Source organism: Colobus angolensis, unplaced genomic scaffold (assembly GCF_000951035.1).
Source record: "Colobus angolensis palliatus isolate OR3802 unplaced genomic scaffold, Cang.pa_1.0 Scaffold46, whole genome shotgun sequence".
In the NCBI taxonomy this organism is placed as follows: Eukaryota; Metazoa; Chordata; class Mammalia; order Primates; family Cercopithecidae; genus Colobus; species Colobus angolensis.
In genome coordinates this window covers 5,214,912-5,230,173 of record NW_012118043.1, presented here as the reverse complement: position 1 = coordinate 5,230,173, position 15,262 = coordinate 5,214,912, and the positions used below count along the sequence as shown (strand labels likewise).

Here is a 15,262-nt window from a genome sequence, read left to right as displayed (position 1 = left end):
GTTACCACTAGGTAGTGCTAGATACTACTTTTATTTTTGTGGTAATTTTAGCAGTCTCTTCTTGCAGGTGAGGAAAGAGGTATTTTTCAAATTAAAATATTTCTAAAAACCTAGCAGCTTTGTCTTTTTTCATATTATTTCTTCTTTTGGATTTTTTAATCATAGGGTGTTTTAATTTAGTCATAAACATCACTATCATTTCATCAATTTGGCTCTTACTAGACAAATTATGTTGCTTTCCTAGTTTACATGTCTTTTCTATATTTTTTGATTTATCATCTTTGTTTTTTAATTAAGTGTTTTTGTGCATGACATTTCACCATTTTTTTCCTGCAGATGACCCTCATGTTCAGTATTCTGCAGTGAGCAGCTTTGTATTTCTTCGTTTCTTTGCTGTAGCCGTAGTATCACCTCATACTTTTCATTTGCGACCTCATCATCCAGTAAGTGTTTGTTCTTCTGAAAGCTTTATTCCATTTTTTTATTTTTGTTAAAATGAAGAAAAGATAAGTCAATTTCACTGGGCTGTATTTTCTTATAACTGATACTTAAATTTACTCAGCGTTTTTCTTGGCCATTTCAGTCTTTCAAGTGAGACTGATAATCCTATTTTTTGTTGTTGTTAAAAGATGTTCTACAAGAGTGATAAAATGCTAATTGAAGGTTGGTGATGAGTACAAAGGGGATTTATTGTATTTTTTCATATGCTACTGTGTGTGTTTATAAATTTCCATAAGATTTTTTTTCATTAGTTACGGGTTTCATTTTGATAGGTATTTTATTTAAACAAAATCTGCTTTCCTGATTTATTAAAATAGTTTAATTTTGCAGATATTTTTAAATTTCATGGAAATTTGAAGAGGCTCTTTTCTCTGAGAAAGAAGGCTACAAGAGAAATTCCATTTAATTTGGAAACAGCATCTAAGATAGAAGATTTCAGTAGCAATGAAACTGACAGCATATAGTTAGAAAATATTAAATGGCAGATGAACTGGATAAGCATGAACAGTTAAAACAGAAAAAGAAACCAAGAATGCAGTATAGTGAAAGGTGTAGGACGTTTTATTGGAATATAACTTGTTAAATATGTCAGTATTTTTACTTTTTATTTACCTGAGGTAATACTGTAAACATATGAGATTTAAAAATGTTTTAAGCATGTAATCTTGTGTTCTGGAGTCCTATTTAATTACCAAAAATCTAAATCTCCACTGCATAGATTTACATGTTTATTTCTTAATTTTTAAAATTCATTATTTTTGCTATACTTCCGATTCCTTCTTATATGGTGTAATTTGGCTAATTCTTTAAGCTTTTATGTTCCAAATACTTTATAATCTTATCTAATTGATCTTAGTTGCTGATTTGTATAACAAATAATAATAATAGCCCACATTTATTTAGTGCTTTGTACTAGGCCTTGTTCTAACTACTTTATGTTTTAACTTATTTGGTCCTCCTGGCAACCCTGTGAGGTAAATTCTGTTATCATCCACATGTGCAGATAAGGAAATCACAATAGAGTAACTTTTCCACGCTCACACAGCTGACAAATTATGATTTGATTTTACTCAATTTGAACTGGATTTAACTGGGATTCAAGTTCAGTCAGTCTTTATCGTCTGTAAACTTAATCCTATCCCTTCCAACCTCTTAGACAGATGTTCAGGTATCTACAGTGTATCATTTCATGCTCAGTACTGGAGATGCAGTGATGAATAAGATACTCTTTGCCCTTAGGAAACTCACAGCCAAGAGGAGTTGCTCAATAGTGTAGGGAAAACACATGAGTTTTAGAGTTAAACCAAGTTGTGAATACCCATTTCTCCTCTCAACGACTACATGACATTGACACTCACTTAACTTTGTGAGTACTGAATAGAACCATGTTGCAGTGGCAGCACCACGCCCTTTCTTGCCAAAGGATAAATGGTCTGTGAGTAGCCCTAGCAGAGAGTGGGCCAGTGTCCTTTTGTTCACAGGGCTGTCCATTCTGTGGCTTTGTTACTAAAGCTGCACAGAACTCTGAGGCAATGAAAGCGTGGTAGCAACATTCTGGACATAAACAGAATACCTACTTCTGAACTTGTGAGTCTGCCTTGTCTCATACTTGAATTTGCGCATTCCTGTAACCGGTGTTGGTGGATACTTAGGTTGGTTCCATGACTTTGCTATTGTAAATAGTGCTGCAACAAACGTGAGTGCAGGTGCCAGGACATCTTTAAGAATATTATTTTCTGCAAAGGCAGAGAATTATAGGGACCTTTTATAGATATAATGAAATCCCAAATGTTACAGCTAAAATGTTTTCTGAATAGCCTTAATTTAGGTGTGTTTCTATTTTATAAGTATATTATAATGATCATATTTCAGATATTCCTTCTTTTCCAGATTGCCTTATATTCTGGTCATCTCTTCCCCTTCACATTCATTGCCTATTTTCAATGTGGGGGTGGAGGGCATACTAAAATATTAAGGAATGTGAGCCAAAAATTGAACTAAAGCTTTTCTTGGTAAATTTTTCTTGGTATGTCTTCAGATGCAAGATATTGTTTGCTTGAATCCTTAAAACAAATAAAAATGGTCTGTGTTTTGATAGAAACTTACACAAATGTATAGATTGGTGAAAATTCAGCAGGGTATACATTTAAGATCTATTCATTTTGTCATATGTAAATTATATCTCAATTTTAAAAAAATGAAGGAGCAAAGATTTCTGAGGGAACACCATTTAGTCAATTTTATATATTACTTCTTTCAGATAGAGAGGCCTGAAAAACCTCTTGGATAATAGGCCCAAATAATCACCCTCTGGTAAGATCAAAAAGAACTAGGTGACTTCACATTTCCTAACCTGAATTTAGGTCTTTGCTTCCATGGTGAAAAGAGTTAATTGCAAAAGCCGTTTAAAGTATTGAATATGTTTAGAGGTGAGCTGAGCACAGAAAATTTGGAACACCTAAAACTGCCATTTTAAGTTACAAGGTAGTAAAGTTGATGCCTTTGACATTCCAGAAGTGAATATAATTTGTCAGGTAATCCAAGGTGCCATACTGTATGAAACAACTTACATATAACATTGATAAAATTATGGCTTTGGCCTGTAATCCCAGCACTTTGAGAAGCCAAGGTGGGCAGATCACCTGAGGTCAGGAGTTCGAGACCAGCCTGGCCAACATGGCAAAACCCTGTCTCTATAAAAATACAAAAATTAGCCAAGCATGGTGGCAGGCACCTGTAATCCCAGCTACTTAGGAGGCTGAGACAAGAGAATTGCTTGAACCCAGGAGATGGAGGTTACAGTGAGCTGAGGTTACACCACTACACTCCAGCCTGGGCAACAGAGCGAGACTCCATCTCAGGGAAAAAAAAAATATATATATATATATATGACTTTTAAAAGCACCACATCTTTAATAATTACTTTGGGAGAATTGTTAATTATATATGGCTTCCTTAGTCTCTTAATTCCTTAGGCCGGTGAATTGTACCCAGCCTTAGCTAGATTTTAACTGTGTGTGGTTTGAACATTTTTGAGTCATTGTTTTACAGCAATGTAGTCCATTTACTCTATTCTGCTTTTTTATATAAATTATTTTCTTGAAAACTTAATGGTAGTTTTGGTCTTTTTTACATTCTTTAGGATGCACAGACAATTAGAACATTAACTCTCATCTCAAAAACTATACAAACTTTGGGAAGCTGGGGGAGTCTGTCCAAAAGCAAGGTAAGTCCTTACATCTTTTATTTTGTTTTTACACTTCTAAATGTTGTTACATCCTATGATCCTTTCTCCTTGACTTACCTTCTTCCAAATTAAAAACTATATATCTATACACACACACACACACAGACACAGACACAGTAGCTGTCTTTTAAGTAGATACTCTCTTAGTCACCTGTTAAAGAGGACAGTTTCAGAAGCTGGGCATGGTGACTTGTGTCTTTAATTCCAGGAAGCTGAAGCGGGAAACTCACTTGAGGCCAGGAGTTCAAGGCTGCAGTGCACAATGATGGCACCTGTGAATAGCCACTGCACTCTAGTCCCAGCAACTTAGCAAAACTCTGTCTCTAGAAAATTAAAAAAAAAAAAAAAAAAATAGTTTAATGAGAACATTAAAAAAAAAAAAAGTGCAGTTTCATGAAAACTGCTAAATAAGACAAAGAGAGCCTAGTAAGGAAGTGCAGGACAGTCTGTCTGTCTGCCTGCTTGTGCCATAATCGCATGACAACTTTGAAAGAAGTCTTCCACTCCAAGCCCTGAACTCTGAAAATATATAATTGAGTCCTTTTAGGCCTTAATCCTCAGCTTTAAAATATAGTCTGTTCTATTCTTAATTCTCTAACACATATAAACCTTGTATTTGTTTTTTCTTAGTCAAGTTTCAAAGAGACATTCATGTGTGAATTTTTCAAAATGTTTCAAGAAGAAGGATATATTATGGCAGTTAAAAAGGTATGATTATTTTATTCTGGAATTGTTAATATTTATTTCACATAGCATAGGGGAACTAACATTTTATGTATATTATATCAATCCCCAGTTTAAATAATAATGTTTAAACTGTTCGTCAAAAAGGCTTCTTTTTTCTTTTTTCTTCTTATACAGGGCTGTGCTTTTTCAGCTTTGAAAATACCTAAATAAGTTTAACAACTACTACTTTTGCCGGTGCCTTAGAAACATGAATTACAGATATCTAGGGTTAGGATTTCTCAAAGTGACACTATTGGCATTTGGGGTTAGATAATTCTTGATTCTGAGGAGCTGGCTTGTGCGTTTCAGGATATTTAGCAGCATCCCTGGCCTCTACCCCTTAGATGCAATAAGTATGCCTCCTGTTTTGACCACCAAACATGCCTCCAGGTATTGCCAAATGTTCCTTGAAGGACAGAATTGCCTCTGGTTGAGAACCTTTGGTCTCTGGGGGTAAAGGCTTTGTATGGTGCCTGATGTAGAGTGGGCACTTAATTGCCCTAATAAAAAATATATACATTATTGAACATTTAATGAACAATATAAATTCATGGTAGTAACCTGAGGAAAGTTACTATAAATGTACAAAAGCCTATAGTGTATAATATCCGAACACAAGTCCTGCAGCATACAAAAATCACTTCACTTAGAAGTTGAGAATGTTTTGAAAGTATCTTTAATTTCTTGAGTCTTTAGTCCTGAATCATCTAAACAAAATATAGCATTATTGTAAAATGCTGAAAATTTACAAAGAAAAGTTAACCTTTGAAGTACTCTATCCCATATAGTCTAGAAGTTAAGAATTAAAAAATAAGGAAAGAAATGAATTTAAACTAGGCCTGAAGAAAGTACTGTATTTTATGTATCACACTCTTAACTTAATGAATCCGAATTAACAAAGCCAAATGTTAAAGACTTCATTCAGTTTCTGTAGCATAACTAGCAGTTGGTTGCCAGAGTATTTATTTTGTTGAGGTGTACATTTGGGCCTTTTTTTATACTTAGGATTCTTACAGAGACTTAGTAAGTGAAAAATGGTGATTTAAAAAATTAAAGTCCATTGGAATATTTTTCATCTAGAATAGTGCCTGTTTAACCAAAAAATTTTTTAGACAAACCATTGAAGGCTTTTGAGGAGAAAGTCTTTCAAAAGAATAGGCAAAGAAAAAGCTGCCCTTTTATTTTTAGGACATTGTTGAAACATTTGTGACACTGTAGGCAGACTTTTATTGGCAAGATTATGATGTACTGTCTTTTGTTTGAGGGTTGTTTTTCCATGTTTTGTGACCAAGGCTATGGTAGTATCTGATTTTTTTTTCCCCTGATACAATCAGAATGTGTAAAGTTGATAGTGTCAGTGGAGAAAGGATTTAAGGGTACCAGGAGTTTAGTCTGTTCCTGATCTGCCCTGAGTCACCCACTCACATTCTAATGGACTATCGCCATAGTATGCCTCTGTCTCAGATTTGGTTCTAAATCCCTAAGCTGACATAGGATACTTTACCCTAATATCCTAGTTTCCTTTATTATTTAGTAGTTACAACAAGATATGTGCAGTGCTATAAATTGCAAAAGCTTGTGAAGCTATATTGGCACTCTGACTAGTGACATTTACTGTTGATGCAGAAGAAAATAAGAGTATAACTCTGAATCATATGCTATTCCCTGCAGAGTTTAGAAAGGATAACCTGGATAGTTCTATAAACAAGGTGACCATATAATTTGATGTCTAAACCAGAACACTTTTAAGAGTGAAAAATACTGTTAGTGATTATTCTGGGATGATAGGAATGGCCCCTGATGGGGATGGTCCTGAGCAAACTGGGACCTATAGTCACCCTGCCTATAGTCCATCTTAATTACTGGGTTTTCTTTCACTTTATATCTCTGTATTTACCCCATAGTTCCTAAATAAAGTATTGGCTGGGCACAGTGGCTCACACCTGTAATCCTAGCACTTTGGGAGGCCGAAGTGGGCGGATCACCTGAGGTCGGGAGTTGGAGACCAGCCTGGCTAACGTGGTGAAACCCCATTTCTACTAAAAATACAAAAAATTAGCCAGGCCTGGTGGCACACGCCTGTAATCCCAGCTACTAGGGAGGCTGAGGCAGGAGAATTGCTTGAATCCAGGAGGTAGAGGTTGCAGTGAGCTGAGATCATGCCATTGCACTCCAGCTTGGGCATCAAGAGCGAAACGCTGTCTCAAAAAAATAAAATAAACTATTATAAATAATATTTGCTAACAAATCAGTGACTTCAGGTATATATTAAGAAATAAAATATTCACATAACTCAGACTCCATTAGTGGATGGTCCATCTGGGAGAACTGATGCTATGGTAGGGCACTTCTTCAGTTCCCTTGGATACTTGTACCCACATTACCCATATATAATGCAAAAGGAACTCTGTTCTTGTTCTTTCACTTACCAATATTTTCTCCCAGCAAGCAGAAATAAACATTCCATTTGAAAACTCCTTAAGTCTGAGCTCTGGCAGGCAATCATCAGCCAGTCTTAGGAGAAAATGACTGTGTCTACAAAATTCTACTTTAGAATAGGCACTGGAGCCTCAATATTATCCTTATTGGAATGTGGTTTGTTTTTGTTTAAGTCCTAAGCAGAACAACGTAGAAAAGTATAAAGGAAAAAGCAAAGAAATGCAAACCCTCTCTGAGTTTCTGAGTTTGTAATATCCACCTAATGAACTAAACAAATTGATAGCTCATTTAGGAGGCAAAATAGGATTCTTTAAGAACAAGAATTGTTCCTCAAAATCAAGGTAATGGTAGATTAAAAAAAAAGAAAAAGAAAAGAATTGTTCCATCCAGGCATGCATGGTAGTTCACGCCTGTAATCCCAGCACTTTGGGAGGTGGAGGCAGGCAGATCACAAGATCAGGAGTTCGAGACCAGCCTGGCCAATATGGTAAAACCCTGTCTCTACTAAAAATACAAAAATTAGCCAGGCGTGGTGGTGGGCGCCTGTAGTCCCAGTTACCCGGGAGGCTAAGGCAGGAGAATCGCTTGAACCTGAGAGGTGGAGGTTGCAGTGAGCCAAGATCACACCATTGCATTCCTGCCTGGGTGACGGAACAACACTCCATCTCAAAAAAAAGAAAAGATTTCAAAGAAAAAGGAATTGTTCCTTGAAGTGCTAATTTCCCTTTCCCATGAAGAGACAACCAAATACTAAAAAGCTTTTAACCAGTCAAGGTAGCATATTTGTGAAGTTAAATGTTCTTCACCGGCTGACCTGGTAAAGATGGATACTATAAATTTTCTTGAGTCACCACATTCCCACATTCTCCATGGAAAGTTTATAAATGGTGATTAGATTTCCAGATTATCCCAGATAATCTGTTTACACTTCAGTCATGACTGTGAAATACCATCTCTCAGAGTTAAAATCAGTTATATATAGTAGAAGTTGGCAAACTCTTTTCTGTAAAGGGACAGTGAGAAAATATTTTAAGCTTTGCTGATCACATAAGGTCTCTGCCACTTAGTCTTTGTTTTCACAACGCTTTCACAATCCTAAATGTAACCCTAATTGTTACATTTAGAAATGTAATAGTTATAGGTTGAGTATCCTCTATCAAAAATGCTTGATAAAGTGTTTTGGATTTTGGATTTTTTCAAATTTTGAAATACTTTTTATTCATTCTGTCTCTCTCCATGTATATTTTTTTAACTGGTTGAGCATCCCTAATCTGAAAATCCAAAATTCAAAATCCAGAATGCACCAGCAAGCATTTCCTTTGAATATCCTGTTGGCACTCAAAAAGATTTGGGTGTTTGGAACATTTGGGATTTTCAGATTAGGAGTGTTCAACCTGTATTATGGGCCCTACAAAAACAGGCTACAGGTCAGACGTGGCCCTCTGAGCCATACTTTGGTGATCCTTAACCTATAATAAAGGTTCACAATCTTATATGTAAAATCATTGGGACCAAAAGTATTTCAGAATTCAGTTTTTCAGAGTTTCAAATACTATATGTAACACCCCCCAGTGGAGCCTAGGGTAGCACTCCACAATCAAATACATTAATTCTTATAGCACAGTGTATGAATACTTACAGTAAGTAATGTAAGTACAGAGTGTAAATAGCCTCACACCAGTTCAGGTTAAGTTATACCCCTAAATGAGTACTTCAAATCAAAGACAAGATTTAAAAACTTTGTATTCAGAACTTTATGTATTTCAGAATTGCAGTTAAGGAATTATGGATTGAATTATTTCTACATGGAAATATGTTCTGAGTTTTAAGTAACTTGAGAACGAAGTTTTAGGCTGGGCACAGTGGCTCACACCTGTAATCCCAGCACTTTGGTAGGCTGAGGCAGACAGATCACTTGAGGCTAGGAGTTCAAGACCAGCCTGGCCAACATACTGTAACCCTGTCTCTACTAAAAATACAAAAAAATTAGCTGGGTGTGGTGGCACATGCCTATAATCCCAGCTACTTGGGAAGCTGAGGCATGAGAATCACTTGAACCCAGGAGGGAGAGGTTGCAGTGAGCCGAGACTGCACCACTGCACTCTAGTCTGGGCAACAGAGACTCTGTCTCCAAATAAATAAATAAGACTTTTGTAATACTTGTCATTTGTAAATTAGGGATTTCCTCTATAATACGTGTTTTGTTTTATAAATTACTATCATGTGTATTCATTAGTAATGAAGAACTTCTCCTTATAATCAATGACATGTAAGATAAACTGAATTTTTTATAATGTTCCTTATCACACAGTGTAATATTTGCCCATTTCCCCATTTAGTTCTTGGATGAAATTTCATCTACTGAAACTAAAGAGTCCAGTGGTACGAGTGAGCCTGTGCACCTGAAAGAAGGGTAATTTAATCAAATTAGACATGAAAGTCATGTATCAGTATAGATATTAAGTAAGTACAAAGAGCGTGGGTCTAAGAGTGAGGAGATCTGGCGTTATGTTCTGTGTTAGAACTGCCAAAATTAGCAGTCAGGTAAGTCACCTTTACTGTCCTACAAACTTTATGGCAGAAAAGCATGATTTCCTGTGCATACTGTCCTAGAGTTGTTTTGCAATTATAGTGAGATGATGGGTATTTAGAGTACTTTAAAAAAGTAACAGCACTATTAGTCTTAATGTACAGTGTTCATTATAAGTTAAGGGGGGGAATCATTTGGTCCTTTTTTGTTCTGCATAGTACAATTAAAAATATTAAATTAATTAAAGACCTTATTCCTTTAGTATGGCCAAAATAAATACAACAGTCATAGATGGCAAACACATTTTTATACATTTAATATAATCTTACACAACTATTCATGTCATTTAAAATTAAAGGATACTTCTTTGTTTTGGTTTAACTTAATTTTTATAGCTAAATGTTTACATCTGTTATGTTGGCAGTGAGATGTATAAAAGAGCTCAGGGAAGAACTCGGATTGGAAAAAAGAATTTTAAGAAACGATGGTTCTGCTTAACAAGCAGAGAGCTCACCTACCACAAACAGCCAGGTAGTTGTGTTTATGCTTTATTATGGGGTTTTTCCTGGTTCTTGGTGTAGGTTTCTTTGCCGCTTATTGTGACTCTAGTGAATCCTTTCAGTAATATTACTATAGTTTATGCTTTCTCCATACGTACTAAGAATGAAAAAATATTTGACATTATGTTTTATGTTATGTTATTTAAACATAACATAAAATATTATGTTTTTCTCACATTAAATTTCTTGAGTTTCTGAAAATGGTGTTCCTTTAGTGTGCTCTGTTTTCTAAAAATCCATAGTAATCCATACTGTTATTTATCAAAGAGCAACAGCTAAACCTCTTAGAACATGGGAGTTTCTTTAACTCTCAGAGGCAAAATTAGCAAGATTCAATATCTAATAAATGAGAATATTTCTGTGCTTTGCTGGGAAATATCAGCTAGACATTCCCACAGTTACGCCATAGATTGTGATACCTATTCTGTTGTCAAAATCATCCTAGGCTCTTAGCCAAGCTAACCCCAAGGTAGATGACTTAATAATTTGCCTTCTGAGGAGCCGGGCGCGGTGGCTCAAGCCTGTAATCCCAGCACTTTGGGAGGCTGAGACGGGCGGATCACGAGGTCAGGAGATCGAGACCATCCTGGCTAACATGGTGAAATCCCGTGTCTACTAAAAATACAAAAAAATTAGCCGGGCGTGGTGGCACATGCCTGTAGTCCCAGCTACTCTGGAGGCTGAAGCAGGAGAATCCCTTGAACCCGGGAGGTGGAGGCTGCAGTAAGCCGAGATCGTGCCACCGCACTCTAGCCTGGGTGACAGAGCAAGACTCTATCTCAAAAAAAAAAAAAAATAATAATAATAATAATAATAATTTGCCTTCTGAGAAGACTCTGTTGCCTGTACAAGTGGGCTATTTGTGTAAATGAAGCCATCTTCCTACAGTGTGATTTGAGAGCTACAGAGAGGCAAAGCTTATCCCTCGGTAGACTGACACAGTCCTTTAAATAAACTGCTTTTGAGTTTATTCCATTGGGGTGATTTTCCACAGAAGGCCAGGTGTGGTGGCTCATGGCTGTAATCCTAGCACTTTGGGAGGCAAAGGCGGGCGGATCACTTGAGGTCAGGAGTTTGAGACTAGCCTGACCAACATGGCGAAATCCCGTGTCTACTAAAAATACAAAAAAATTAGCCGGGCGTGGTGGCACATGCCTGTAGTCCCAGCTACTCTGGAGGCTGAAGCAGGAGAATCCCTTGAACCCGGGAGGTGGAGGCTGCAGTAAGCCGAGATCGTGCCACCGCACTCTAGCCTGGGTGACAGAGCAAGACTCTATCTCAAAAAAAAAAAAGGAATTATCCACAGAAGGCCATTAGCTTCTGATATTTTACAAGAAGAATTTAGTATCTAGATCACAGATCACATCTATATAGTAGAATCCCTTCTGTCCAAAATAATCAGGATCCAGAGATGTTCATTTAACCAAACGAAAAGGTTGGTTAAAGCGAGAATCATTTAAAAATAAACAAAAAGATGCATACAGATCTTAAATATTTATGTATTTGTTTACCAACATTTTGGTAGAGAACCACGATTATTTCTTTGACTATTGACCTATAGATCAGATTTCCTGTCTTTCTTGTGTAAATATACCCATAATGCATCAGTTTTCAGGTTGATTTCTCCATGGTAAATCTAGAACTTACATACTTGAAAAGTAATCCAAGCACAAAATCCTCTTAGATTTTCAGGATAGTTACACTAGTCTTTTACAGCTGTCTTACCCCCACATAAATCAGCCTTATTTGTGGAGGTATGCATCTCCTTTTTAGAGGGTTTTCAAAGCATTTACCTGATTTTCAAATAAGTAATAAACCTCTTGGTAGTGGCCACTTACTTTGTCTCTTTACATGAAGTAAATCATAATTACAACATAGAAAACTAGCATAAATAAGTTTAGCAACAAACCCATCGGACTTGGTAAGCAAAACAGCCTAAACGATGGAAGTAGAAGGGCGCAGACTTAACAGAGTACCCAAGCAACCACAAGCGTTTAGCATCCTATGAGCAGCATTCAGTATGTTTTACAGAGGAAATGGAGAGTCTGTTAATCTGTCAAATCTGTTAGGTAAAGATCTGTTAAGAGAGTTTCTGCTGTAAATTCTGGAGTAATACATCAGATATAGGGTGCTTTAAAGAGGATATAACACAGTTAAGTAGAGTGCTTCAGTGGAGACTCTTGAATAGTAGAGTGATAAGGAAAAAATTTTATTTCATAATTCTTCCTTAGGAATGGCTTAGCCAGAATGACTACCTGTGTCCCAATATATTAGAAAGATATAAGAAACCAGATGCATTATACTTTTGGGTATATTACCCAGATAATTTGTTATAACATTTACATATTCAAATAACTAAAAGTCAATAGTCTACATATATGCCCTTTCAGATAGCTGCTTTTTTTTTTTTTTTTTTTTTTTTTTTTTTTTTTTTTTGGGGAGACAGAGTCTTACTCTGTCACCCAGGCTGCAGGGCAGTGGCATGATCTTGGCTCACTGCAACCTCTGCCTCTCAGATTCAAGTGATTCTCCTGTCTCAGCCTCCTGAGTAGCTGGGATTACAGGTGCCCGCCACCACACCCAGAGAATTTTTGTATTTTTAGTAGAGACGGGGTTTCACCATGTTGGCCAGGCTGGTCTTGGACTCCTGACCTCGTGACCTGCCTGCCTCGGCCTCCTAAAGTGCTGAGATTACAGGTGTGAGTCAGCGTGCCCAGCCCAGATAGCATTTTTTAAGCTAAGCATATTTTGAATGTTTTAGAAATTATAACTTATTGAATACTATATAAATGTACTCACCTATGCATAGCAGTGGGTGCTAATTATGTTTACATTAATGGTACATTTAAATAAAAGTTAAGGTAAATTAGTCATTCTCTATGAATAAATGAGTTCTTTTTTCCTCATTTAAAGCATTTTCTAATCTAAACCAATATTCTGAAGTATTTTTTGGTTTATAATCTTCTTTAAGAATTAGATAGCTATGGACCCCTTTGTCTAGAAAACTGTACCTACAAACAGACAAAAAATTGTGCATGTAACTTCAGGGAGTTCATAGACACAAAATTTTGCATAATAATTTCAGGGAGTTCATAGACCTAAAGTTCATCTATGATTCTCAAGTTAAGAACCTCTGTTCTTGCCGGGTGTGGTGGCTCACGCCTGTGATCCCAACACTTTGGGAGGCTGAAGCAGGTGGATCATGAGGTCAGGAGATCAAGACCATCCTGGCCAACGTAGTGAAACCCCATCTCTACTAAAAAAACAAAAATTAGCCAGACGTGGTGGCGTGCGTCTGTAGTCCCAGCTACTTGGGAGGCTGAGGCAGGAGAATTGTTTGAACCTGGGAGGCGGTGGCTGCAGAGATCACGCCACTGCACTCCAGCCTGGGTGACAGAGGGAGACTCTGTCTCCAAAAACAAAAAAGAATCTCTGTTCTGTCCACTGATTTTAAGAGAACAAAATTCTCTAGAATGATGAAGCTACTAGAGGTATAAAATAGACACATTAGAAGCTACATTATTTTTAAGCCTTAAGAAATTTAAAATTTTGGAATGACATTGGAGGAATGAGATATGAAATTTCAAGCTTATTTACCAAAGCCTGTGGTTTTAAGCTTCCATGCTTTTTGTTTTAACTATTTTGATGGATCTTTCCATAATATATTACATGCTTCCCTGCCTTCTAAAAAAGAGTTCATTGAACGTAAGTTAACATTTTCTAGATGACTTGGGGCTACCGTTGATAATATTAATTGTTATATGGATTCTGATTTAGTGATATTTTCAGAGCTGCTTAAGGGTGTGTGCAGCTGTTTACTCCAGCTAAATGCATTTACTCCGCAGCTAAATGCCTTGGACTGCTGTGCTTTTTGTGTTCCTGTGTTCGCTTTATACAGTTTTTCTCTATCTTTTGTGGTAAGGCTGCGATCTTACATTTCTTGTGATGTCTGTGAACCATAATATAACACCTTACTCCCATCCCATCACCCACCTCTGTTTTTTACAGCAATGTACTGTGAGTGAGGATGCAAGTGCTATGTTTGTTTAAATTATGCCTAAGATTAAAAGGCTTTGAATGAAAATGTCAGGACTTTCTCCTGTAAATAGAATACCTGGGCTTTGTATTCTCTGTTTGGTTGTTGAGCAAATGTTTTGCTTACTTCCAATTTCCCTGCTGTTTTCTAGATAGCCAAGACTGCTAGTTAAGTAGTCTTTTGCTACACTTACTCTGTGACTTCGGTGTCTGAAAGAATACCTCCCAAATTTCCTGTAACATAGACCTAAATCATTGAGTCTTTCACTCTGTCTTCCTATTATACAGTAGTAGTGCGAATTAAGTATTTCTGTCCCTTAATGTCAAATAATTTGGTCCTTTCCCACTTTACTGGAAAATGAATTAGTAGAATTTTCTCTGTTTTAAGGATTTTTCTTCAATAAGTTGTTAAATTTTTGAGGCCCCTTTAGGCAAGTGCTAACAGGCAATAGTAAGCAACTAATCAGTAGAGGTAAATTAACATGTAGCAAATGAATATTATCAGACATTCAGCCATCGGTCGTGATTACCTTGAGAGATTTTTACGGCCTTGTGTACTTATGATTATGATTTTATATTCCTTTACTGTAATTTAGTCATCTTCTACAAGTAAAAGTTCTCTTAGTTATATGTGGAGATCAAACTAGTTATTGATGTTCCAGCCTCTTTATGTCTCATTCAGCCTCATCTTTTGTAGTATCCATATGTAGTTTCACCAGACTACTTTTTGCAGTTCCTTCTTTACATCTTTTACATGTTCTTTTACATTCATGCTTTTGCATATGTACCTAAAAATATCTACCTAAAAATTCCTTTATTTTTTTCTTTATCTGTGTAATCTGTTGTCCTTTAAGTCTTAGATCAAGTGTCAGCTCTTTATGGAAGCCATTGTAAGCCTCATCTACCTCAGTGTTGCTATTCCCTTACTGTGTATCTTTAGCCACATGGCATACTGTGTGGTCATTACTTTTTTCCATCTCTTCCCCTAGTCTTTAAGATCCTCAGTGGTAAGGACCCATATTATTACTAGTGGCATAAAGGTAATAGTAAGTATTCTTCAAAGGACACCATGTCTTCCATATATGCTGTCATCTGAATTACATTAAGAACCACTTGTCTTTCTAAAATTTCTGCCAGGCATACTAATTCATCTTTGAAATTCTGTTCTGTAAAATTTAATTAGATATTGTCGTCTTTGGGGAGACCTGTTATACACATATACAT

At 36.5% G+C, this 15,262-nt stretch overlaps 1 protein-coding gene across 1 annotated transcript in view; it reads left to right on the top strand.

Annotated features, from left to right (window-relative positions):
• RASA2 (RAS p21 protein activator 2) overlaps positions 1-15,262 on the top strand; it is a 140,401-nt gene that overhangs the window by 94,158 nt on the left and 30,981 nt on the right. The window contains exons 18-23 of the mRNA XM_011958220.1: positions 337-443; positions 3,644-3,727; positions 4,379-4,456; positions 9,253-9,326; positions 9,868-9,974; positions 13,697-13,708. Coding sequence (XP_011813610.1) covers positions 337-443; positions 3,644-3,727; positions 4,379-4,456; positions 9,253-9,326; positions 9,868-9,974; positions 13,697-13,708 — 462 coding nt within the window. The remainder of the gene's footprint in view (positions 1-336; positions 444-3,643; positions 3,728-4,378; positions 4,457-9,252; positions 9,327-9,867; positions 9,975-13,696; positions 13,709-15,262) is intronic.